The 27115-nt window shown below is 37.1% G+C and overlaps 1 protein-coding gene across 9 annotated transcripts in view; it reads right to left on the bottom strand.

Annotated features, from left to right (window-relative positions):
* ATP8A1 (ATPase phospholipid transporting 8A1) overlaps positions 1-27115 on the bottom strand; it is a 129070-nt gene that overhangs the window by 97696 nt on the left and 4259 nt on the right. For 3 of the 9 annotated variants that reach the window (XM_069790928.1, XM_069790937.1, XM_069790997.1), the window contains exons 2-8: positions 19028-19142; positions 17060-17159; positions 14422-14520; positions 10090-10135; positions 5955-5995; positions 4993-5066; positions 353-422 (exon numbers count right to left, since the gene is read on the bottom strand). In XM_069790928.1, the coding sequence (XP_069647029.1) occupies positions 353-422; positions 4993-5066; positions 5955-5995; positions 10090-10135; positions 14422-14520; positions 17060-17159; positions 19028-19142 (545 nt within the window). Of the gene's footprint in view, positions 1-352; positions 423-2306; positions 2381-4992; positions 5067-5954; positions 5996-10089; positions 10136-14421; positions 14521-17059; positions 17160-19027; positions 19143-27115 lie in introns of those variants that run through there. The other 6 variants (XM_069790944.1, XM_069790952.1, XM_069790970.1 and 3 more) reach the window with 4 other exon arrangements.

Below are 27115 nucleotides of genomic sequence, written 5' to 3'. Positions count from 1 at the left end.
CCCTACCTGCCCCTCAAGGACAATACTGGCACTATCAGCTTCTTTCTGCAGGGCTTCTCCCTCACCTATCCTCTAAACCAAAACCAATACCCAACTACAACTCTTTCCACCTATTTACCCAAAGAAAAACCCTAAAACAAAAGTGCAAGGTATGGCTTAAGAGTAACCATCGTTCGTTCTGCTTAATTAACTGAACAAAAACTTTTACGATGTCAATAACCCACAGCTTTTTATTCAAACCATTAAAATTTCACAGTCTTCTAAAATGGCCATTAATGTCATAACGTATGTTTTTATAAGCAATAATAGATTAAAATAATATTAGCAGTATTCTCAAAAAAGAAATTCCTACCTGTCGAATTTTTAAGTTTGTCTCACCATCTAAGTTAGATGTTTCGATGTAGCACATAGCTTGCGGTTCACTATCAAGAAAAAAAATTTCTTAGTTTTAAATTATTATGTCAAAATCCATGAACTTTGTGTAATCTTTCAATAGCTAATTATGCAATCAGGTTTTTTTCTTATAAAATCCTCAGAACTAGAATAATTTACAGCCATATCTGTAAAAGCAACAGTACTTTACATTTTCAAAAAAGTTTGCCAAAACCTACCCACGTGAGATGAAACACTGCTGAAAATGCTATACATAGTAAGTTTTCTTTGTTTTCACATGAGATGAAGATACAGGCACAAATGTAGTACATTTGTAGTGCCTACTACTGTAGGCAGCAGTAGTTTAGACATGGCAGTTTTCTTGAAAAGGGTCCTCTAATAAAAAGAAGTCTAAATTATGGATAACATAATACAGTTTTTGAAATATATCTGTCCTCTATGCAATTTAAAAAGTTTTTTTATAAATTAAAAGTTTTAAGTTTATGCAGAGCATTTAGTATTTGAATAGTTCATCTATTTGACATATACTGATAAAAGACTTATTGCATTTAATTTTTCAATAGTTTTTTTTAATGTGTAACAGCAATATTTTGTAAAATACTTTCAGATTTCAAAACATATTATAACCATTATAGAAGTTTTAACTAGGAAAACGGAGATACAGAAGGACAAAATTACTTTTCTGCAAGTAGTTGGTAAATAACAGGTTCAGGATTTCTGAAATATTCCACTCAGCTCCCATTTTCTGGACATGAAGGACAGAACACCTACTACTTGTATCTACAACAGAAAGAAGTTACGTTCCTGTAAAGGATGAGAGGAGTCATAAAAATCCCTTACAACTTAAAAGAATAAATGTTTAGTCTTTACACCACTTTAAAGCTTCTAAGATTTTCCTTTTTTCTAGCATGAAATTCAACCATCAAGTGTTTTTTAAAATTTGCTTTCTTAATGCAACAGTGGCTATCGATAAGCAACTTAGTTTTAAAATGCTTGCAGGATAAAGCTATGTAGGTTATTCTAACATTTTTGTAAAGCAAAAGCATTAAAAAAAATCATTATCATAAACTCCTTTCAGGCTAGCATTTTCTTTTTGGCAAACTTTTCTAAAAATGTAAACAACTTCTGTTTAGATCTTTTGGAAGGAATCACCTGTATAAAACATTATTACAATTCTAGCATTTTTATTAGTTAATAGTAAAAACCAAACAATATTTTTGTGAAGCACTTTTAAAATGGACTAAGGCAGCAGTGACATTTCAGGTGAGACACATGCTTAATTGTAATTACTGTAGCAGACAGCAGTGATGTCCAAAGTAAGTAAGTTACAGTTAGATCAAGGCAGGCCCATTGATTTGTTAGGGAAAAACAAAGTGCGGTAACAGTGCAGACAATAGCATAAAGCTGATGTGTCTAAGAAACATGCATTTTGTCACGATACACAAGAACAGTGCTGCTTTTGCCATTGCATGCAGCAGAGATTGTGCAACATCCAAGTTTGTGCAGAGGGTCCTCTACCAGTCCTACCAACATTAAGCTATATTCTTTGCTGAAAATAGTGGGGTGGTATACACATGTATGTTCTTCTTAATTTGCTCTAAGGAATTAAACATATATTTATCCTGGTGTTTTACTGTGTGTTTATTCAATGACAACTTGTCTGATAAAATTTCATGGGGACAGTGTAAAAACAAAGAGGACAAACAAATTTTCATTTCTTGGAGTGTTGTCATGTATTTACACTTTAACAATGTGTACTTTTATCGACCGAACCCTTTCTAATTTTACAGATGTCTGGGGTTTGGTGAGGAAAGGTGAACAGCAAAGCAAAGATTACCAGCATGGCAGTGCTCTTCATATTTGGTATACGAGGACCCACGTACACGTATCCTGTGTAACTAGTTTATTCTAACCTTGATGACAGACTGATGAGATCAGCTGGGAGATGTTCCCCATTGGTCACTTTCACTACTTCCCCTACTGCCACCTACACATCCCAGTTTGAAAATGATTAGAACAGAAAAATAAGTGACAGGGAAAAAAAACCAAACCAAAACCAGAACCAAAACCAAACAAATGGACAAAGACAAAAAGACAGAGTTTGAAATTATTATACAAACAATATATGTTAATTAAAACATCTGATGACAATTTTTTCAAAATCTATTTTAATCAGGTCAGGAAGAAAAGAGCTAGAATATTTTCATTTTTACTCAAGTGGACTGTTTTACTGTAAGGCACCACTTTTAAGCTGCAGAACCCATTGATATTGTACAGTAAAAATAAAAAGCTGTTTCTCAACTGACAAAGTTTCTACCCACTCCATAGATTAATTAAAAAAATAAAAACCACAACAAAAGATTTTGCATCAACTTTTCAGAAAAGTCAGGTGACAAGAACCCTTCTATGTAGACATGCTGAAAATGATCACGTTTTGTTTCAGCTTTGTGAATTTAAATTTACACTGAACTAGCAAGACCCAAAAGGAATTAAATCTCAGAGGTTAGTGTCCTTTCACTGTAAGAGATTATAGTTTCCTAAAATAATTAAGATCCTCTCATTCTCCAGAAATTGCTATTGCTGGTAAAAAGAACCAACTATTATTAGTTTGAATTAAAACCAGGCCCACAGGCTCTTATTGCTGTTGAAACCTAAAATGTAACTGGGCATCAATAACCTGGAAAGCAAAATTGGCAAGACTGTCTTCCTGAAGAATACATGGTCATGTGGAGATGAGAGCTGGAGAAGAACTCATGCCATTATGCAGGCAGAATTAGAGGTAATGTAGCAGCATAGGGCTCTCTCCTGGAAGGAGGGCTGCAACAGGACCCTAGTAATACAACCAAGAAGAAAGTTTTAGCTGGAAGAAAGGCCCGAACTGGGCCCAGAAAAGCAATCAGAATTCAAAGGGTCCCCTTTGCAAACTGGATCCTAGAAGAAAACCTGACAGGAAAAACTAAGGTGAGTAATGGTCATAGTTAGGACAGTGTGTTCTGACAAGGGCCATATAGTGAGGTTAAACAGAGGTAACAGTCCCAACAAGTCTAGTAGCAGCTAACTATTAGTTCAATTTGTCAACATGTGATGTAGGATTCCTTCAGGAGGGACAAGGCTTGGAAAAAAGGCTTTGCAGGCAACTGGTATTTTTCTGTGTGTAAACTACAACTGCAGAACACTGTGACGCAAGCGTCCTCCAAATCCAAAAAGGAAAAACAGTGAAGACATCTAGGCAAAGACTCAAATTTAGGAGCTTACTCAGGAAGATAATAAAGAAGCTGCTCTGAGAGGATGTAATCTGCTTCACTTGCAGAACACTAGGGTTAGCATGACAGAAGCTATTATCAGGCCAATAGAACAAATGTTCTTGCTGCATGGTGTATTGCCTATGAAGATCCTGGTGGAGAAGCACCAATAAAATTTATAAATGCTTCTCAAAGTGCAGAAGTAAAAGGTTTATAGAGGATACTCAACATAAAAACATCTGAAGTTATGACAAATATTAGTACTGAAGACAGACTGTGGGGAAAATTTACAGTATTATCTGGCAACTACTTTACACTTGATAATAATTTAATAGAAGTGTTTTAGATACAGCTATACTTAATTTTGACATACAATGGAAGATGGAACAAACAAGGAACTAGTCTATACCACAATCTATCACAAAAATGCATAAGATCCTGACCTTATTAACTGTACATACATGTGGATTCATCAACTTCAGTGGGATCATAGAGGGTTTATACCTAATCCATAATCATACACATTACAATAATGCTTCCACTTGTGCAAGAAAAAAAATGTGGAAATTGCATTGTAAACATACAGTAATAAAATGAAGATACAATTGATCATATTTAAATAATCTTAATTTAAAAAAATTCTTAGAATATGTTGTCTATTGACCTGATCAAACAGATGTTGAAAAAATGTGCATCTTCCACTTAATATGTGGATTTCTTAAATAAAACTGTCCAAGGAAATGATGATAAACAACCTCTGATTGTCCACATAAAAAAAGTCACAGCATTACACGCTATAAATTAAGTATTGCTTTCAGTGCTGAAATTATTCATAATATATATATCAGGTAATAAAGTGAATGTTCAGCTCAAAGACAGCGCTAATTTGATGGCTCACATCAAGTTCACTTTTTTTTCCTGATTCAACCGTCAATCTGGCGAGTATATCAATTAAAAAAAATTTCTGTTCCCTGTAATGTAGCAAATTTAATTAATTTATAGGATGCAATTTGTTAGGTACATATCAAAAAGCCAACCTGTTTAAATATGGCAGTTGAGGTCCAATTTTTAGACAGAGAATCAGCCTTTTTTGTACTATACTCAACAACAAAATAACATACTGAATTTTTCTTAGGAGTAAATTGAATGCCAGTATAATTTTAAAACTTTAATTGTCACAGTTTAAAGAAACACTGCCTGAAATGATAAATGTCTGAATGAACAAAAGACTACACTTCAGAACAGCAGCATTTTTGTTTATTCCTTATTTCCTTGGAGCAATCACAAATAAATAAATAAATAAATGCAGGGTAGAGAAACCAGCCTCTACACTATAAGCATCAGTGGGCATCTCTACCTTGATGAGAGCAGTACAGTGTCAGCAGGTATATACTCTTTGCCTTTTATTATAACTATATCTCCAACATCTACCTGAAAGAAAACTGGGAATTGGTTAATGGTCTCAAACAAATATGTTATCCCTTTGTTTTAAGTACAGTAAATATTTACCTGCTGAATTTGCTAGAAAAACTGTTAGAAACTCACACACTTGGAGAAGCCTAGGTCTCAAAGGTCACTGGAATTCTTTGGAAATCTATTCTTCAATAGGCCTAACCCTGACCTTCTCTATGCAGTTCTTTACTTTTGCTAGTTGTTGTAAAATATTTTATTGGAAGACTGAAGTTGAGTTAAAGAAGAAACTAATTTCCCTTAAGATCACAGTTCTGTTGCATCACGCTATATACCTTATCCTTGCTTCTCCAATGGTATAAACCAATTTCATCCGAACCTTGCCTCCAAATTACTGTGGGTCAAGTTTTGTTCAAGCTTTCAGGTATGGAAACCAAGAAAACTAAGGGACTAGATGGACAGCGTAACATTTAGTCCTTGAGAGTTACCTTTAACAGTCCCTTCCTAACTACTGCGTAACAGTCTTTAAAGTTCTAATGGTTTAAGCCAAAGAAGCTTAGCAAACACACAAAGTAACTAGTTTCCAGAAAGAAGTTTCTGCCTTGGCACACCAAATAATACTAAGGAACTGAATAATTTTGCAATATGCAAATACTCCCAAGTCATATTATTTTTCACTGAACTTGAAGCCCACCATTAACGGCAGTTTTGCCCGACTCATGCCATCAAAACTGACTTGACTTAAAAGTACGTTTTAAGAGACAAGTATTAACAAACAAAAAATAAAATACAAACGATTATACATTTCCCATCCTACCAGTTAATTCTTATCAATGACAATTATTTGGAGAAATAAAGCAAGTAGTAAACCTGCATTATGCTCTAGAAGTCATCAACATAAACACACACCTTTTCCCAGTGGACAATCTCCCATGCACCATTTCGCAGTACTGGAAAAAAAAAAAAAAAAAAGGAAGAAAGAGAATTTTCCAGTTGTACAATCTAACAGCAGTATACAGGTATGTGTTAGATTCCTTATGAAAAGCCATACAGACACAGCTTATTTACACAACATTTTAGAGCATGCCTTGTTTCTATAAATTCAGGTCAAGCATTTAAATTATACAGCACACATTCTGTTTAACAGTTTTTTGTACCATAGAATCTTATTACATAGTCAATCACAACATTTTACAGGGTCTGAGAATCAGTTAAACCTGATATAGATGGTGCGATAATGTGGTGTTTTAAAATAAATTGGCACTTGAAATAAAAAGTTCCAAAGTCAAAAAGTTATGAAATTGGGGAGGAGGGGGGTGGGGCAGAAATCAATTCAAGAAATTTTTTCCTCAGTTCAAATATTGATGAGGTTCATACAGAAAAGATTCATAAAAAGTTACCAGCAGCTTCTTAGGTTTCAGCTGTTCTTACTGTTATTGGCACGTCAGAGAACTTCAACATCGTTGCAGTCATCTGCGTAAATATATTGGAAATCCCCCAAACTGACCCATGCCATTTAGTGTAAGATTTAGTATAAATTTTCCCTGGCAGTAGCAATTACTAGTGCAAGCACACTCCACTACTCTAGTTTTAAGTATTGCTACTATGATACAAAACCCATGGCTTTTTTGCCAGTTAATTGCCAAGATTGCCAAGATTGTGTTTTCAGAGAATAATAAAGGTGACTCTTTTTTATTAGCACCAGTTAAAAAGCTATTGAAGATTGATGTACAGAAAGAAAATTAAATGAAAACATATTGCCATGTATCAATACTCAAGTAAGTCCAAGAGATTGTTCTCTTTCACTGTGTCTTCCAGCTTTCAAACTGTCAGGATGCTTATCTAAGTACCTGACCAGGACTCAGTTCTTAGGGAAGCATGTGCTGATTTCAAAAAAGTGGATCAAAATCTGGGAATACATATGACCCTTACATCTAAGCTTTCGTGAGGTTCTGTCCAGACTGACCCCTCTTCTTGTATATCTCAATTATTTCTGCGAGTCATTATCTAACCTGTTTAATAAATCTTTAGGAAGAGATAAATTCTCTTACCCTTCCTTCCCCCAAATTTATTAGTGCCGATATGCTCAGGGCAATAGCAAATGGAGCAGTTTCCCTTTCAGACAGTAAGCAAGATATTTTAATGACTGTCTCACCAATCAGTTGATCATTGCACAAAGTCTATTTTGACAAACCTTTTCCCTTCACTGGGAAAACTACAGACCCAGAGTGAGGACTGGTTGTAATACTGTCCTAAGGAACCCAAGAGATTCAGTAATTGTGCCACCAACTACCTGCTTCCATCCCCTTGTGTCAGCAGTAGTTTGTGGGGCCATGGTATCAACCAGATGAGAGAACTGATGAGAATTAAAAATACACCTTGCATCAATCCAGATGACTAAGTTTCACAAATAGCTATAGTGGAATAACTGACAGTGGAGTTCTGCAGGTCTGAAATGTAAATAAGCTGCCAGAGGTGGCCAGGGGCTTAAGTGCTGGCTGCAGAAGCACTTGCACCGCTGAAATACATCCTAGGGCTGTTTCACTTGCAGCCAAGCTGACCTAACATAGCACTGCCACTGCGAAGGGAAGGTCCTGTTCTGCCCTCACCCCATGCAAAGGTGTGTGCCCTCACTGCTTAATGCATGCTGCCTCTGGTATTTACTGGACCCTTTGATGAGCCAATTTAACCCACTAAATGGAAGGAAACTGTCAGCTTTTCCTTCTGGATTTGTTTCCTGCTGGTTTAGCTGGTTAAAATCAGCTCACAAATGGATGAGTCAGACTCATGAAAACATGCCGAAACACCTGAAATCTCAAGAGTACTCTAACCCTAGCTCGATCCAATAAGCTTTTAAGCACAATTAACGTGCACTGACATTCAATTCAATCAATTTCCTCATGGGAACAGAAAAAGAAGCGGTGTTGCTATACACGTTATTATATAATGGCTAGAGAACTTGTGCCATAAAGTCTTCTGCAGCCTTTCTACAGAAGACTACTTCACCACACTGCAGAAAAGCACATTTCATCATGTCAGAATGTCTGACTGTGTCCTGCTGTATATGTATGCAGCCTGAGGTAACAAAAGCCATCCCTAATGCAGCTTAATAAATCAAAATCCTCTGCAAGAGGTTTTTTTATGGTAATGGAAATTTAGAAAGTTAATTACTTAAGGTTAACTGAGATACAGATGGTCTTTAGGGAACAGACAGATGAAGGGAAACCCATATACAGAATCTATACATGCGCATGTCATTTCATTAACAATTTTGTATGTTTAAAGGACAACCAAAGGAGGAGCTGGATATATAATGTACCAGGCACATCACTACTTTTCAGTGTTACAGAACTGCTGAATACATGAAAACAGAGTAAGAGAGTACCATACTGATTAACTCTTTAATTATTGACAATAGACTATATTTCACAATACATTTAAGTATTGCTTTGACAGTACACTAGGATCAATGTTGTACTTATGAGAATCCTGCATTAGCTTAAGAAGCTTACTTCTCAGTGCTAGCAATATTTTATGTATCCTCACTACACTTTCAACTTCCAAGATGCTCTTTTGCATGCATGGAACATTCAGGAATTTTAGGAACAGTCACCAAAGAGCCTAATGAGAGGTAAGCAAGGAGAAGAAGCAGGAAAGACAGTAAAACAAGTCTTTTATTAATTTAAAACATTGTACAGTCCAGACAAAAAAAAAAATTAAAAGGCACTTCAACATTCACTGCCACCTAAAACTTGGTTCCAATCTCAAAAGCTATGAATGCTTGATGAAAGAATTTTGGATGTCTACATTAAGCTTTCCTTTGTTTTTTATGTATAAATAAGAGGTTAACTGTTTCTCCAGGCCCGTTCTCTGGGGATTTCTATTCCCAGTGCTTTCAGTCAATAGATTTGTCTCCCTGTCCTAATCTCTCCATACCTCCTATTGAGCTACATGCTCAGTAGTTTCATAAGCTATTTTCCCCCCACCCCTAAGTTTTACTGTAAACTTTAAGATTTATGTACAATTTAGGTAGGCTTTAAAATTTATGTTTTTAAATTAGAGACATTTCCAGTGGTTAGCAGTGCTAAACAATTCTGATTTTCTTTAGTCAGTGACTACATCCCTCCCTAAAAACCTGAAGGTTATGTTTGTTATCTATTTAAATAAGATTCCATGCAAGATTCTCCTCTTTGTGGTATTTTTCATATTTTGGCAATTAAATTCACATGACACTCATTCCTCCTCCTGTTTACAAAAACAAGATCAGCTTTTGATAGAGAGGCCTACCTCAGGTAACATGAAAAGTTAAAGAGCAGCAGCGCAGGAACTTAAACTTGGACTTCCTACCTGACGGGCGTGTTTAGGACATATTAGCTAACATCTCCCTCACTTTCTGCGCTAAAATAATCATCTGATTTAATACTACTTCTTTTCTTTATCAGAATCTTTAAAAAAAAAAATCACATTCCAAAGTTTTGGTTTGGGTACACTGGCTAAATATCTCATTATCTCTAATCAAACCACTAAATTGATTTCATATTTAAAAACAACACACAGAGAACAAAAGCAAAAAAACCCATCCATCTTTATCCACAGTTTTGAAGCAGCATAGAAAATTCCATTTTATGACTTTTCCTTCCAATTCTAGAGTTTTCCAAAACTGAATTATTCAAGATTTGCTGGTTGAATAAAATTATAATTTGTGTACTTAGAAATGCACAGACTTTTCATCATAATCTAGGCCCACTAAATATAGTGGTGATTATAGTCTTTTAACTGCTACAGCATCACCTGTGTTAAATGAATAAATTTAAAGTTTCTTAGGAACCTCAAACTTAATCTAGAACATATTCCATTTTGTGGGGCTAATGTGACTGCAAACTGTTATTTCAACTGTTTACATTCCAAATTTTGAAGTAATCTGCATAAGCAATTTCCCACTCAATTACCTGTCAGCAGTTCAGATTACATTACTACCATTTGCAAAAAAATTCAAATAACAACCCCCCCAACCTCAATTAATAGGCTTTAAAAAATTTCCTACCTTGAGTTTGTTTCTTGTTCACCGCATTATCAGCTTTATGCCTTTTCTAAATTAAAAACGCACAGTGGTTAAAGACTTCTGTTGACATGATAAAGCTTTCACACTTAAGATAAAAAACACGTGTATTACACCCTCCCGCTCATCAATTCAGTAAACCAATTTAAAAAACATTTTAAATAGGACTATGGATTACTTGCATAGTTATGATCATCAGGAAAGGCACACCAGTTCCAGGCTAATCATGTTGTACTAAAATGTCCTCTCATGTGGGCAATCGCTATCTGAACAAGTTCCTTATATAACAAAAGTGGTCTATTTGTGTACCATAACTTTGCCCTTTCCTGCAACTGGGAAATGATTCTAGCAGAGCAAAGATCATGGAACCATTCTTCACAGCAGTGTCTCATAAAGATCTGAAGTCAAGCAATGACTGTGTAAACATATGACTTCACTTCCACATAAATGCCTGCACACTTCAGCAACAGTAAAAGACAAAGGACAAACAGACAAACAAAAATCCCACCACCACCACCCTCAACAGCCCATGATGTGTCTCAGTTTTAATATAGCTGTGAGAAACCTTTTCATAGAAATCTTCTGATGCAGCTACTAAACACCAGCATTTTCAAGGTATAATCAAACTCAGCTACAAAAACCTTAGGAGACTACCAGTTTAAACACAGTATTTAAGAGTAATGAACGTAGTTCTTCCTGAGCAGGAATATAATTTGGAAATTAATTTAAATAGAATTAACTAGTTTAGGTAAGGTTTTTGAATAGAGCTGCAGAATTCATGCCTTTGAAATACAGTCAGAAGCAATTTTGTAAATTGGAAGAAAAATAAGTCAAGCTACTTAAGAGATGTATTTCTAATAAAATGCTGGTATGACTGAGCTAGCACCTCTTAAAAGGCCACCTTATGACTTTGCAAAGCGTAAGTTAAGGTGTGGTGGTTTTTTTTTTTGTTTTTTTTTTTTTACTAGATTTTCACACAGTATCAGCAGATTCTCCTTTCAAAAAGATGGCTGATTTCACAGATAAATAACCTACGATCAATGGAAAGGCAAAATAACGTGACCAAAGCAGGTGTTTATTCGCCCACAAGGAGAGTCTCCCCCAGCTTGAAAGATAACAATTTGATGTCAGTTGCTTTCTGAGCTATGCTGGGTGAAAATCATTGGAAACAGCTGAATCTAGCACAGCATGTCACAAATTTTGCAAGCACTTCTGAAGCATATATGGAAAACGCATGCTGTTAATGAATAATGTCTTCTGCTTCTGGGATTTCACTCCAGAAAAGGAAGCATTTGGTTCTTGAGCTGAAGTATTATTTTCATAAGTGTATTTATTGATACTGATATATAAGATTCCCAACCATAAGCCAATTAATCTTGCTTTAATATTAGATGAAGACAACTATTCCTGGAGACCTTAGATATCTCACTGTGTAAAGAAACAAAGATATAATGAAAACTAAAGGTTAAAGGAAAACACACTGAATATTTTACTATTCATCAAGTGGTCAGCTTTCACAGGAAAAAAAGTACAGCTGTCAGAGTCAGCCAAATATTCCAGCATGATATAACCAGAGGCAACATTAAATTTCATACCTGTTTGACTACAAAAACAAAGCAAATTGTTTCATTTGGACTACAGTCTGTAAAACTCAGCTGTGCAAGTGAGAAATTAATGAAGTTACCATCAGCTGTGTATATATACACATACACACACACATATCTATATACACACAGAGCCTTTAAATTAGCAGCTAAATTCTCACAGTCAGCTCCTTCATCTGTTTCACTCGGTTTCAACCAAGTACAGCAGAAATTAACTACATGTTGAGGCAATGTAAACTTAACAGAAAGAATAATAGTATTTAATTTGCATCTAGGTATCCCTGTAGTATTTGGTAATGAGAACTTTATTGTTTTAGCTGACATATGCAAAAAACCCTTAACCTCCCCCTCCCCCCCCAAACTGTACACTTTAAGTTGCAAAGAGCAAATGGTAGAAACAAATGACATAAAAGAAAAACGAGTGGATGAGGTAATTTTAAAAAGGACACTTTGTACAGTAGCAGCAGCCTCAGTTTTATATTTGCCTAGACACTGACAGATGGTGTAAGTCTGTAAGCATTAACAGCAGAATGGTTAAAAATATCTGAAAGAACATGAATTGCTTTTGTTTATGTAAAGAGAAAGCAACAAAAGACACTTAAGGAGAAGCTAACTATTGGGCAGAAAATACTAGAAATGCAAAACAGAACAAAAACATTTAACGGAAACATCATTGTCTCTTGCAGGACCACTGAACTCTGTAGCCCAGGAGCTTCATACAACCCAGGGGGACAATATAACTCGCCTACCATCCATTCACAGAGGTAACTGAGGAGAAGATTGACTTGACTGTGTCAGCAGGAAAGGCAGCATGTGCCCAGCCACCCTCCATTTCAGAGCTTTGCAGCTCACCACTCTTCCTCGTGATCAAGTTTCTGCACATACATTGCAATTCTGCTTAAACACAACAAATCTGATGCTCCCAGAAAGCCTAGTATTTGTGTGCAGGGAAAGACTATACTACCTGCAACCCTTTCCAAAAATCAAGAGAACAGCCCACAGTATAAAAAAATTGGGAACACTACTCCTCCAGTGGGCAAGGCACTCTGCCATATTATGATGTATCTAAGCTCTTGTCCTCCACATAACGTATTTGCAGAACTAAAACAGAACTTCTTAGAAATTCTTAGCATCTACAAGAAGAAATTCTTAGCATCTACAGTGATTTGGCAAATCATCAAGACTAATTCCTTAGGTACAGAAGTCATCAACTAATGACTCAACTATGTTATGCAAATTAGAGAGACCTGTTTTACCATACACCTTCAGTGAAGAGCTGGCAGGAAAGTACTCAGGAAACCCCAACATCTCTCATATGAAGTGAAACAGAGCCTGAAATTCCTTTCCCCACCCACAAAATACGAGAAGTCAGGATGGACACTTCTAAGTCATGGAAATATCCCAGCTCTTTTAAAGTTTTCATTCAGTGCAAGAAGAAAGCAAAACAACCACTACCACAAACACTGACTGGAGAGAGCCAAGGAACACTTGGCATAGGTGGGGGCACCTGCCTAACAAGGACAAGCATTCCAAGTCTGTCCCTGGCCATCAGGCATCAGCAGATCACACTCAGCACCAAGACGTGAAAGACTAACAGTAAATTGCACTGGGCTGGAGCAATGGGAAAAACTGAAAAAGGCCTATTCCCCTTGCTGTCTACAAAACCATGCTAAGCCACAACAGTGAAACCAAGGATTTTATGCATGTGACTTTAGAAATAAAGAGATGCATCAGATGCACGATCTGGATTTGACAACTGGGGAAAATCCATTTTTAAAACTTAAAAAATGGCACATTAGTGACCAATACTCATTCTTCTAAAATAAATTAAACCAAATAGATTGCTATTCTAAACATACTAGAAGTGTCACATTATAACTCCAGTAGCAAGTTAAAAGACACTTTTTAGAAAAGTCCAGGAATTTAGTCGTGAAACAAAAATCCATCCAGTTTCAAGTATGGAGGACAAGTGAAGATGCTTGAGACTATGCAGCCTCCTAGATCCTCAACTCTGAGCTCCTGAGGGCTTATCCATTTTTTTAAAGACACCTCAAATAAAGATGTAAAAATAAAAAGAATCCTGGCAAGGTTTTTTTTTTTTAAATCCTACCTTCCGCATGGACTGGACTAAAGCCAGAAGTTCTCACAATTTTTCTATAAAATGTTAGTCTAGTATCTCATTCACAGATTGAACTTAAATCCAGCTCACAAGTATAATTAGTGGGAATAAAGGACTCTGCTCCTGCAGGAAGAAAAAAAAATATTTTTCTAACCAAGTAAGTATTTAAAGGTTATTTGGTTTTAAAATAGATTCCACCTGAAATGAATTTAGTAGCTTCCAATCTTCTTTTAGCAGAGCCCTCATTTGAGAAAATTGGCAATATTCTGGACTTGACTGCGTTCTGTGGAGTCTTTGGTTCCAGTTCACACTTTAAAAATATGCTTGTCCTTCATTAATGAGAAGCATTTGACTAGAAACAATCTACATAATAAACACCACAGTCACTGTTTTACCATGTTATTATCACTTGTATATATAGTAAACACACTTTCAAATCACAACACCGTATTCTAAAGAAGTAAGTAGCTTTAGAAGCTTTCAGAAGTATCACAAGGCAAGAATGGTTCAACACAATTATTAAACAAAATTTTTGTAATATAATCTATGAAAAATTTGAAAGCTATTTACAAAATATTGCTATTAAATACTTACAATATCCTCTATTATCTCCTTCACTGCAGCTACAGCTAAAATAAATAAGAGAGGGACCAATGTTGTGTAACGGCCTGTTGGTGATACGTCTGGTATTTGCTATTAAAAAAAGAGAAAGAGAAAAAAATTTGTTTCCATTGCTGTTTGAAAGATATTTTTACTACAAGAAGCAGTACTTTCTGTGCAAATACAGACAAGGCAACTGGATTCACTTTTTAGACATAGTGCTGATTATTTCCCAGAAAGTGTTATTGTCTTCAATACAAAAGAAGCTGATACAATAAAACGACATTTGCATTTTAAATCGCATAGCAGTCAGTGGAGTTACTTTCAGAGATTTTAGTGTCTGGAGAATATTCACCTTCCTTTCCTGTGTTTCAAATTAAATTAAAATACATATTTATAAAATACAATTAATTTTCTCAGTTTAGATTTTTGTTAGCGCGGACACAAGTCCAAAGTATTTTTACTTCCTTACAGTTTTAATCTCTAAGAGATATTTTGTATCATACTAGTTATTAATTGACAAATTTCAAATAGCTGCTTTCTGCCAGACTATTGTAAGAAACCCATTTTTGCTAAGCAGGTATGGGCATAGATGATGCAAGTGTATGTATATGTAAAGTAAATGCTGAGAAAATGCAGCTGCTTATGCAATATACATGGATGACTACCCACAATTATCTTTATATTGACTAGAGTTGTTAACGGCAACATTGATAGGCGAGAGGATTGCTGCCTTAATAGATTTTTAATAGGCAATGCAGCCCATATGACTACAATGAGATCTTTGCAAGAAAAGAGTACACTAATAAGTGATGCATCAGTGTGGTTAGCAGACATCCTCAATTCATCATAAAACATTTTGAAAAACAGCCAATGCTGCTTAAGAATTACATACATTTCTTTTTGCTATCACCACGTGCATCTGAAAGAAAACAGGATGTTATATGTATGTATGCTATGTTTCTTGGAGTAAGACCAATTCACATCTATTTTCCAGGTTACTCTAGACCACATTTTTCAAGCAACTACATGGAAACCAGGCAGAAAGCTACTGTTGGGCAAGCGCCTATGTGTTGGCTACAAGGGAAAGGGATCTATGACTTCACCAGCTACTCTTACCCTTTCATTCCTCCCTACATGTATGCTCAAACTCCCCCATTCCAATTACACATTATTTTCCAGGCAAAATATGAAAGCAAAAGGGGCACTGGCCTGTACCCTGGTTCCACTACCCCATATTTCTTACTCCTGCCACTGTGGTCTCACTGACAGCCTGACAGAAGATGGTGGACTTGTAAGCCCTAACATTCTACTTCCTCTACCCCAAACACTCACCTGCCAGGCTCTCACCCAGTTATGCCAAGCCTCAAACAGCTTCTGAAACCTCACATTCTGTGTCACTAGCTTGATGTGCACAGTGGCACCACAAGAAGTGCTGCTGGACCACTGGACTAGTCCAAGATGCCAGATGGGGTCAAAAGGCTGTTTATTTAGAAGCCAGAGGTTTGCAGGCAGATGACCTAATGAAACTCTGAACTTCAGATTTTTTTATCCCTACAAAACAGCGTAAGCTACCTATGCAGATATATCCTAAGAAACCGCTCCAAGCACTTATAGTGAAAGCAAAGAAATCTAAATAAGTACAGACGAATCAACTTTCATTTGCTGAAACATCTGAAGTGAGGGCGGAAAAAGTAGACATGGTAGTATATGTGCCATTATTTTAGTAATTTTCGTTTGGTATGTCAATTCCTAACACAATAATCTCTACAACAGACAAATCAACACATTCTAAAACATGCACTAGAGTGGTCTTATCATATATGGTTAAGAATACAGAACTAGCCAATGGTAATTAATCACTGTACCTGCCCACAGTTCAATTTTCATTCATCATCAGCTACTGCATTCATAGAATAGTATGCAAAAACTATCAACTACTGCAAAATTAAAATATTCTGATATATCTGCAAAACATTACGTACTTCTTCAAAAAAGTCTCAGTAAGCTGGGTCAGGGATAGCCCTTTACAAACATACTGAATGAAGCTACAGTGGTGGTATCAAAAAGACTGTGCGTTTTCTTCCTAACCAGCACAGCTAACTAGCTGGGATATGCAAGATAGCTGCTATAGTACCGGACTCCCCTGCTGTTTTTCTTCATCTAGGCTCAGCTTCAATCCTTATCAGCTACACTCCAAGAATAAATAATCACTTCTCAGCTGCAATTCCTACCCCTCAAAACAGACTACAGGATTGAAGTTCATAAGGTTCAGGTTTTTAGGCAGTACCCTCCATTATGAGAAATGCCAACCACAGGTAACATTTTTCTGTGTATGCCAGATATTTTTAAACAGGATTTTCCTGCCACAGCAGTCTTTTTCACCTGACAGTATTTCAGCTACACTTAACCTATTTTACAGAAAAACCTGTGTATCATGTTATCTCCAAGGCGTAAAAAACCCCACAAACCCAAACATTTAAAGGTACATTTACCCAATTCAGCTATTCTGCGAGGCTAACAAGCTCAGAAAGAACAGTACACCAACCTCAGTATCTCTGAAAAACACTGCCTACGGTATAAATGCTTTCTCAACAAGTTTCAAACATTAGCATCTTATTGTTGATCTTACCTGAAGCAACGCAATAAAAAGAAAAAATGCATTAGCAGCTCTTCTGAACTGGGAATAAAGGAACCTTGGCAGGAATGTGATTATGTTGTACTTTGCAGTGCTGAGAGAAAGAGACAAAAACACGTGCTATTATTACAGTACAAAAAAACTCTTCAAATATATTCCTTCCCTCTCAGTTACACAAGTTTTCAAATAGAACCTTTGTGATTTCTGTGCTAGCAAACAGATTTGTTTGGGCTAAAAGAGAAACTGGAAGACTTCTACGGAGACAGTTGGGCAGGCATCCATGAACCAGCTAACCCAGGGAAGCGCCCGCCACCCACAGAAACTGTCACCAGCTTCCACGTTGAGGCAAGAAGTTCCCTTGTCACCTCTGCCTGCTCTGTAGGAACCAGCCAAGCCCTACTGCCACGCAGTTACAGGCGATGAGGAGAGGAAAAAAAATAAGGAGAAGGTAGCAGGCAAGCAGTTACACCACCACCACTGAGGGAGCAGGTGAGGCAGGCCCCAGGCCTGCAGCTCTTGGGCCCAGAAGAGTACCCTGCCCTGCAAGCCATGGCGTACGCTGGGCAGGTAACACTGCACAGTGGCTCCAGCGCAGACAAAATTCCTGGGGAAGGACATGTAATAAGCATAACGAGGAGGGTGCTAAATCAGGACTGAGGAGCTGCGGAGCTTCTGCACTGGCTATGAGTTTGCACGATACACCAACAACAGGATCAACTTAATTTAAATGGTGCATTTAAGAAATGATGAAAATTATAAAATTCTATTAAAAGATAAAAAAGCTATACCCTTCACTGAATGGAAAGGTCACTTTTTTTTTTTTAAAAAGTGATAAATGTTGGCTATTGAGTGTAGTTTTGCTAGGCTGGAAGAACAGAATACAGTTCATCCTTGTGTAATGATCTCTGCTAAGCCATCATCATGAAATGTTTGAACAGCCAGCTCTTTGTCAGCCTTAAATTTGTTTAGAACAGACTGCTACCATCTAAGGTCCTGAAACAGTAACAGTGAAAATAATCATGCCAAAAACTTAGAAGCTAAAGACTCGGAACCATATTTTAACCCCTTTTAAAGTTAGTAATATTTAATTTAACTTTGCATAAATCAGTCAATTTAAAGGTGGAATGAATATATCCTGCAAAAACCTCAGCACTGTGAGGAAACAAAGGGAAGGACAGAAAAGGCAAGTTACGTACACAAACAAAAACCATTACAAAGTAATCTCAAGTCCATGAAAACTCCTACATGTTATTCTCAATGCCTGTAAGATTTCTGGATATATCAAAGGTACCTTCAGAAAAACACACCTACTTGGGACAGGGCTATCTTTGCCATTCATTTACTTTGAATTTTAGCAACAGAACTGAGGATGTTTTCAGATCTAAATATACATTATTTATGAGTATACAGTGTATTACTTAAAACTCAATAAAAGCTAACAAAAAGCCCACACCGTAAATCATCAGAGTCCTAGAGCCTGAACTCAAAATTCAAAACTAGTTTCATAAGCAACCACAGCATCTTTGTAGCTGGTTGACTGAAAAAGACAGAGTTTCCAAAGCACAAACAATGCCATGCTCAAGAGAAGTACATCTACATTGGCATCCAGCTACCAGATGCCAGAAATATGTTCAAAGACGATAGATGAACTGAATTTCAACTGAACTGAAAGCTGAAGAACAAATACATGCTCCAGGGATATGCTGATGGTGCAACTGTAAAGGCAACCCTTTCACCATCCAGACCTTTCTCACCCTGTTCTTAAAAATTTGGAAGATCAGGTTTGTAAATGAAACAGCTCTGCTGCTCTCGTTGGTCAGCTTCATTCCCTACTCCAGAGTCTGAGACTGTAACTAATGGTCAGAGGAAATGGCAGAAGTGGAATAAACAGAGTCTTTCCTTCATTTTTGCCATGCAACATTCTGAAATTCAGTATGTATTAACATCACCACTAGTTAATACCTGACATGATTATTGCAGAATTTGGTTAGCTGGGGCTGATTGATGAATATAGTTCTCAGTTCCTCTTGATCAGCTAGAGAAGTTTTCTCTGAAACATCATCTGTCTTCTCATAGCCTGTAAAAACACCGCATGATTTTCCACATAAATAGATTTATATGCGCAAGATTCAAGGCACTTCATGACAAAAAAAGACATCTATTATGAATGTGAAAATGCATTTGCACTTCTCACAATAACAAGTATTGTTCATTTAAAACCAAAAAAGTTTCAGCCTTTTAAATAGTTTTGATTAGATATGAGGATAAAAGGTATCTAGTCAATATGCTTTGTAAAACTGATAATGAATAATAACTGTAAAATCTGCTAAATTCATGAGTACACTTAAATAGCTTGTGCCACTTCATGGCAATATGAACTATCGTCTGTTGACGCATTTGAACCCAGAAGTGAGCATACAAAACACCAACAGCAAAAAAACACAGATCACAACAAAACAAAGGTTAATTTTCCCAGCTCCCTCAGCTGAGTGATCTTGATATAAAAACCTGCAAAATTCTGGAAATTACTTCCAGTAGTGAGGCAAATATTTTAAAAGAAAGACACCAAGAGAAATAAATGAACACTACCATACGAAAAAAGTAAGAAGTTCAAGAATATACCAGTAGTATCAGTTAATTCTGGGCAACATGCAACAGAAAATGTAGTTATCTGACAAATAAGCATTACATGCTCAGAAGATCTCTATATTGTACTGAGATCATTCAGGAGATCAGTTTCAAGTTTTGCATGTAAAAGTTAACATTGGTCATTGCTGAATTTACAGGAAAGTCAAATATTTAAAGGGATATTTACTACAACCTTTATACAATTCATTTTATACTAAGTCTGTTTTCCTGCACTATATCTGCCCCATATACACATAACACACTTTCCCCTTTGTGCTTCTTTTAAACACACACACCCCCCTACAGCAGTGTAACAATTAGGAGTTTGCAAAAGAACACACAAATAGCTAGATTTCTCATAAAAATTTCATGAAAATTTAACCATTAGTCTCAATGGTACTAAAACAGTTTACCAAGAGGATGTCTAAACAATGACATTAAATACAAAGAGCATGTGTGTAGTATAGCTACCTTAAATCAAAATTACTAACTCTATTTGTTTGCACAAATCACCTGTTCTGAGAAATACTCATAGAAAATTCATTGTCACCATTAAAACTAAGCAAACACAGGAAACTGATGTAAACTACCCTACAGTGAGATCAATTATATTCTTCCAGTCCTCAGGACCACCCCCCAGACCACCATGGCCTTTCAAAGATAACCAAGAGTGGCCTAACAGTGAGACTGGCCAGCTGCCTCTGCGCTCATGAATGCATCTGATTAGATCCCCCAGACTCACGTATTCCCAGTTTGTTTAAGCGTTCCTTAACCCGGTCCTCTTCCACTGAGGTAAGCCTTTCTTGCTCCAGACCTTCCCACTGGCATCAGGAACCCGTGGTTCCTGAAGGCTGATCTTATCAGTAGAGACCAAAGTGGAGAAGACTCCAAGTACTGCACCCACTTCTGTGTCCTTTGTCTCCAGGTTCCCCTCCCCATTCGGCATCATGCCCACATTTTCCACAGTCATCTTCCTGCTGTTACATTTGGAGGAGAAGAAGGGTTTCTACAAATCCCTCATCAGATTAAACCCCAGGTGGGCTTTCATTTTGCTAACCCCATCCCTCTGTACTCCTCTCCAGTCACTTGTCCTCACTTCCAGCTCTTTTATGTTCCCTTTTTACATTTGAGTTTTGTCAGGGGCTCCTTGTTCATCCGTGCAGCTCCACTGCCACCTTCACTTGATTTCTTGCTCACCGAGATGGACCAATAATCTTGAGCTGGGAGGAGGTGATCCTTGGAAAGCAAGACCACTAAGTATTTGTTGGTTAATGCAATACCATTCCTTCAGCTGCTACAAGTTTTCTGCATGACACTACCCAGATTATTCCCAGAGAAGTGATATCAGTATATTCTTCATTTTGTGTGGGCTTAACTTGAAACGGTATTACTAGACGGACATTCTCAGCACCTGCCTCCACTAGTCAGTGAAAGCTGAGCTTCTCATATATTCCTCTATAAGCTGTGAGGAATCTTGTACCAACCTGCATCATAACTTTCATCTGTAAAAGGGGATACCAATGTATTCTTCTCTCTTAAAACTTTTCACTAATGTTTTGTCAATCACTCAGCCATTACAATGATGACCAACAGGCCTAAGCAATCTATTCAGGTTGGAGCTTGTAAAGTAAATAAGGGTATGGCATAAATCAAACACTAAAAAGTTTTAAACAGTAACAACAATCTGTGTGTGTATAGCTGCTTGTTAAATAAGCACTGTTCATTCTGTATGCCAAATGAGAAAGAGACATAGAAAAAAATTATGTTAGAATGCAATTGAATTCATCATAAAGTATATGCATGTCAAGGGTAATTAAGGCTGTATATGAAAACTTAAAGCTTATTTCTAGCATGTTCTATAAATTCTTACAAACAGGTTATGCAAAATCCAAGTCATCCTCCAGTCCACTCCCCATGACATAGCTTCTCACCTATATCTCCAGAACACGTATTTCAGACACTACCTTGCAAGGTCAAGTCTCCACACATTGTGCAAAGACTCAGCAGAAACTTGTAATTTCATGCTATTTCCCATTCAGAATTCACAGATTCCATTACTACACAGGAAATCCCCACTACTACATTCATCCACTGCAATGTCTTTATTTCCTTCCTTCCAACTCCCCCAATGAAAGGTACATATCCAACACACCTCTATTCAAATTTCAGTATATATCTCAAGAAGACCCTTCAGAAGAAGGGCAGCCATCCTAACAGACTGGGCCCACCTGAACAAGTGTTCACACAATAGTCCTCGACTCAAGGAATCACACAGGCATGCATGGTAGACTAAGCATGCCATTTCCTATTCTTGTCATTACCTCTCCTTGGAGTGACAACCATTGCACAACTGGCTATGCACGACCTCCAGCTCACAACTCCATAAACATGTATCCCTATAACACAACTGGATATAGGCACATCTTCAAGATGACTAGGTTTTCAGCCAAGCTGCAGGTGCACATCCAATCACATGTTTATACCTGACTGAGCCCAAATCCATCACATGGTGAGCACACCTTCATTCCAGGTATAGGACATTTACTTTCCAGTTGCTCGATGAAGGAGCAAACATGAAATATGACTCCTGTGAGAACACTTGGATGGAAAAGCTGGAAACTATTGTGTGAAAATAGCCTAAGTTCAGGAAATAAGGAAAGAGTTTGCATATCTGTGGAATGTACTACTTTAAAATTAAAGCATTAACTTTAAAACTCATGCCAGTATAAGCCTTGAATACTGACAGTGATAGAGTTAAAGCAAATGTTAGCAGGCATTAAACACTATATATTACCTGTTTGTTAAACACACTACCATAGACATTTATTTTCATTTATCAGTATTATGGCATTTATTTGTTCTCCTCTAATTAAAATGACAGCAAAAAGGTGCTGAGAAGCTTCATAAACATTCACTGCCTCACTTCCTACTACCTTGAATTCACATTTCTCAATTTTCCCTTGAAAAGCAATCTTAGGAGTTAAGTTCTGAGCCTCACACATAGCCCTCTCTACTCTGCAGCTTCAGTAAAACCAGCTCTCCTGCCCTAGGTGCATTATACTACCCTGAAAGCTTTAAAGGTTACACATGTCCCATCACCTCCCTGCCTAAACTTTAGAATACATTCACTTAGAGCTCACAGACTAGACTAATACACAAAACTCAGTATCAAGGAGATACAATTTTTCTTCCGTGTTTGTCTACATGTGTATATACATAAAATAACTAAAAGCTTATACATTACTGAAGTTATTATGTTGTCTCAAATGGTAAACGTGCTTAACTTAAATGACTAAAATGTTTTCCAAGCAACAAGAGACATAAAACGTTCTTTGAAATGCTCTACTTACATGTAAGATTATCAATAAGAATGTTAAAAAAACAAAAAAAAAGAAAAAAAAGACATGGAATTCCAATACAACATTTGATACAGAGCTTCTACATCCTACCCTCCCACAATGCCGTTTCTTTAAATATCCATGTACCACCCTTTGCAACAATACCATTATATTTTGCTTGGATTACCCACCCAAGAACTTCAGCCAAGAGTCAGCAAACCTGATTTTCAGCTCCTCTGCAGCTATGCATCCATCCTGCTTAGCTAATACATGCCCAATGCCTAGCCAGAAATTGGGCAGACTCTTCTTGCCAGGTAGCTGCTGATTTTTAGAGCTGCCTGAGGTCAAAGAGAACTCTTTGCTACACAGCTGCAAGGCAAGTCAAAGCTCAGGCACTGCTTCTGGGCTCTCAGCATGCCAAATGTCTTCAAGGGACGCTATATCACTCTGGCCTATGTGCTGGGCAGACCTATCCTGCAACAGTTTTTTTTGTTTTGTTTTTTTAAGTCTATATATTATGGTTTGTAAGTGAAATTTTCCGCTAATTTGTCAGATATAGGACTGCACGTTCGTAAGTATCACTTTGAGTGTGACTGGGAGTTTCCCCACATGATGCATTTACTAGAATTGCAACTAAAAATTATCTCTCATGTTCCCAGGGTTTGTTTGTATTCTGCATCTTCAGAAAACTATCATAAAGCATTTCCAATTTCTGCCATGTCTCACCCACACTCATCTAGCATAAACAGATTAAATCATCAAAAGCTTTATTTAATTATATTCATTCTTTCAAACAAGACCCGCAAGGAAATCTTCAATTTATTTTACTTACATAAGGTGAGTAAAGAATTTGACAACAACTGGTTGGTACTCAAATGGCCCAAAATAACGTCAGGAACTAAAATTAAAAAGGGATAAGCTTTTCAACAAGGAAGGATGTTAAAAGCTGAGGTGTTTTATACATTCATTTGAAATGCCTACCAATCTACAACCAAGAGGACAGAAGTCAAGACTGCGGATTTGTCCCACTATTACAATCCCTGATGCAATGTGGCACCTTACAGGAAATCACGTCTAAGATTTCAACTGTTCACTTTCAGATATGAAGTAGGACATCTATCAAACTACATTTGCAAACCTGAGCCTAACTGCATTACATCACCCCCCGACTCTTACAGGCTACAACTTTATGAAATTTTAAAAACCACAACTATAAGCTAGAGCTTAACTGCTGACTAACCTAAGAAAAGGTCTCGCATATCAGTGCAGCAGGTCTACATTAAGTGCTGTAATTCTTCCTCCAGAAGAGCAAGGATCCATTGGCATCAAACCAATTCGTATGAACTCAGCCTATTAAATAACCAGAGGCTGGCCTGTCACAAAAATATTGCCTGCAAGTAATTACAGGAACAATAAAAGCATACCTATACTTAAGAACGGAAGGGAAATTTCACCAGATCATCTCTTGGTGAAAGTAGCTTTTTTTGACAAAGGTGTGTTTGAAAAGATGCATTTAAGACACAGCAAAAATGAAAAAGAGTTGGTTGCCCTTCTGCAATCTATCAGAAGGTTCCAAGACAACAGAAGAATGCTGACCCAAACGTTCAGAAAGTTGACGAAGAAAAAAAAAAAAAAACCCTGAAGTACAGAATCCAGACAGGAAGGATAAAAAAACCACAACACATGAACAGACAATAGCAAAGCATCAGCTGTTACAAAATTTCATTATGAAAAAACAGCGCGAAGAATGAGAGTAAGAACTTCAAATGAAGCAATCATTCTACTCGCCTTTAAAAACAAAAAAAAAGTGTAGTTTTTGCTGTGTTACAGGTATTAAACCGATACCTAACTCACTTCTTGTTCATCACACTTAAGCTATCAGAAAAGCATTATTCCAGGGCTTAAAATTAAAAGTAGCATCACTTTTTAGTCTAAAGGCCACAACAATTTAAGGTCACAACAAATTCTGAAGTGCCTCTTAGTAATAATTTTGAAGTCTTATATCTAGCAAGAGTAAAACAGCAATTATCACATTTCAGACAGGAACTGTGATGCTGTACTAGTAAAACCTGACATTCAGAAAGAAGAATTAATATATTCTAAAACTTTTCTTCCTCTGCTGTGGCTTACAATACTGCTGATATTTAACCAGAGATGAGGTCGTATTTAACCACAGCTGAACTATCAAACAGATTCTATGACATAGATTCTTACATGCCCCCACTGACAGAAAAGCATCTGACTTTTTTAAAGTTTTAAGTCAGAAATTACTGGAAATTATTGATGGATGAGCACAAAACACCACAAATTTCATTCAGAGTCACCCAGTAAATAACTGAGGTTTTGGTTCAGGATTTCCTTTAATCTGTTCAAAATTAATGAATGGAAGTATAATTATATGCGAGAGTGGGACAAGGCAAGACAAAATTGGAAACAAAGTTTCCCTGAATTCTGAGAATATGGAGACTGGGTAGTTACTTCCCAGGGTACAAGCTGTACCTGAAAAAAAAATCTCATAGCAAAATGTGTATTTTGCATAGAATACATGTTTTCAGTTTTGCCAGCAAAAATAACGTCTTCAACAACAACAAAGCCCAAATAAATAAATAACCAATGAAACAAAGAAACAAAGCCCCTAAACAACAAACTTGAGTGTTCTCCCACAAGAGACCCACTGAAGACCGTATTTTGCTTCCAAGAATAAGTTTGGAAGAAGCAACTGTTCCAAACCACCATATTCGCGGTGATTCTTCCTAAAGCAGTTTTGATAATAAAGTTTCTAAATTAGTAAAACAACAACAGTAAATTCTAAAGAGTAAACACTGTCCAAATATTTTCCATATATTCAATTTTTCCTTTAGGTAGGTAGTTTAGGAGTTTCAGCTTTCATTCCTTAAAACAGTCTCATTTTCATTACAAGAAATGGACAAGGGTAAATACAGATACACTATAATATGGAAAGAAAGGGAGGGAAAAAAACCCCTCACTCATATCACCAGAAGGATTTTAATTCACTTTCCTTAATCATTAAAAATTCCTTTTTAATTCTCAAAGTACAGCATTCAAAAGCTTTGAAGTTGGTGCTGGAGCCAAGAACGTCTTGTATGAGTAAGTCTGCCAGCTCATATTCCTGAAGAATGCAGCACTGTTCAAAGAGGGTATCATTTTGAAAAAGAAGGTGCCTTCAGTTATTTGTCATAAAGCCATGATAGACCTTGAATAACAGAATGAGCACTGGGAACCTGACCCATCAGACTGTCCTTCTGAGGAGTCAGAGCACAGAAGGGAATTGGAACGACCTGCTCGAACCTGCTGATAACGCTCAGGTGGCCAAGCCTGCGCTAGAACTAGACAGTTTTTTTCCAGTTGTGATGTACTGGGATCTCAACAGAGCCTGCAAAACAGACCTGTCAGAAAAAAAACAACCAGACACAAGTAATTATAATGAGCACTACATCTGGTACAATGCTATATAGTCCTACAGTCCATGAGTAGAAACACCTAAGGATATATTACAAGGCATTACAAAAACAGATGGTTTCAGCAGACCATCTGATGACTACTATGGAATTTCTAAATACTTTCCCTCTTCATATGAAAGTCATAGAATCATTGAGTAGTTTGGGTTGGAAGGGACCTTTGAAGGTCATCTAGTCCAACCGCCCTGCAATAAGCAGGGACATCTTCAACTAGATCAGGTTGCTCAGAGCCCCAGCCAACCTGACCTTGAATGCTTCCAGGGATGGGGCATCTACCACCTCTCTGGGCAGCCAGTTCCAGTGTTTCATCACCCTCATTGTAAAAAATTTCTTCTTTATATCTAGTCTGAATCTACCCTCTTTTAGTTTAAAACCATTACCCCTTGTCCTATTGCATCAGGCCCTGCTAAAAAGTTTGTCCCCATCTTTCTTATAAGTCCCCTTTAAGTACTGAAAGGCTGCTAAAAGGTATCCCTGGAGCCTTCTCTTCTCCAGGCTGAACAACCCCAACTCTCTCAGCCTGTCTTCATAGGAGAGGTGCTCCATCCCCCTGATCGTTTTTGTGGCCTTTCTCTGGACCCACTCCAACAGGTCCACGTCTTTCC

The sequence above is a fragment of the Haliaeetus albicilla genome, chromosome 1 (genome assembly GCF_947461875.1).
Source record: "Haliaeetus albicilla chromosome 1, bHalAlb1.1, whole genome shotgun sequence".
Classification (NCBI taxonomy): Eukaryota; Metazoa; Chordata; class Aves; order Accipitriformes; family Accipitridae; genus Haliaeetus; species Haliaeetus albicilla.
This window is presented reverse-complemented; position numbering and strand designations above follow the sequence as displayed.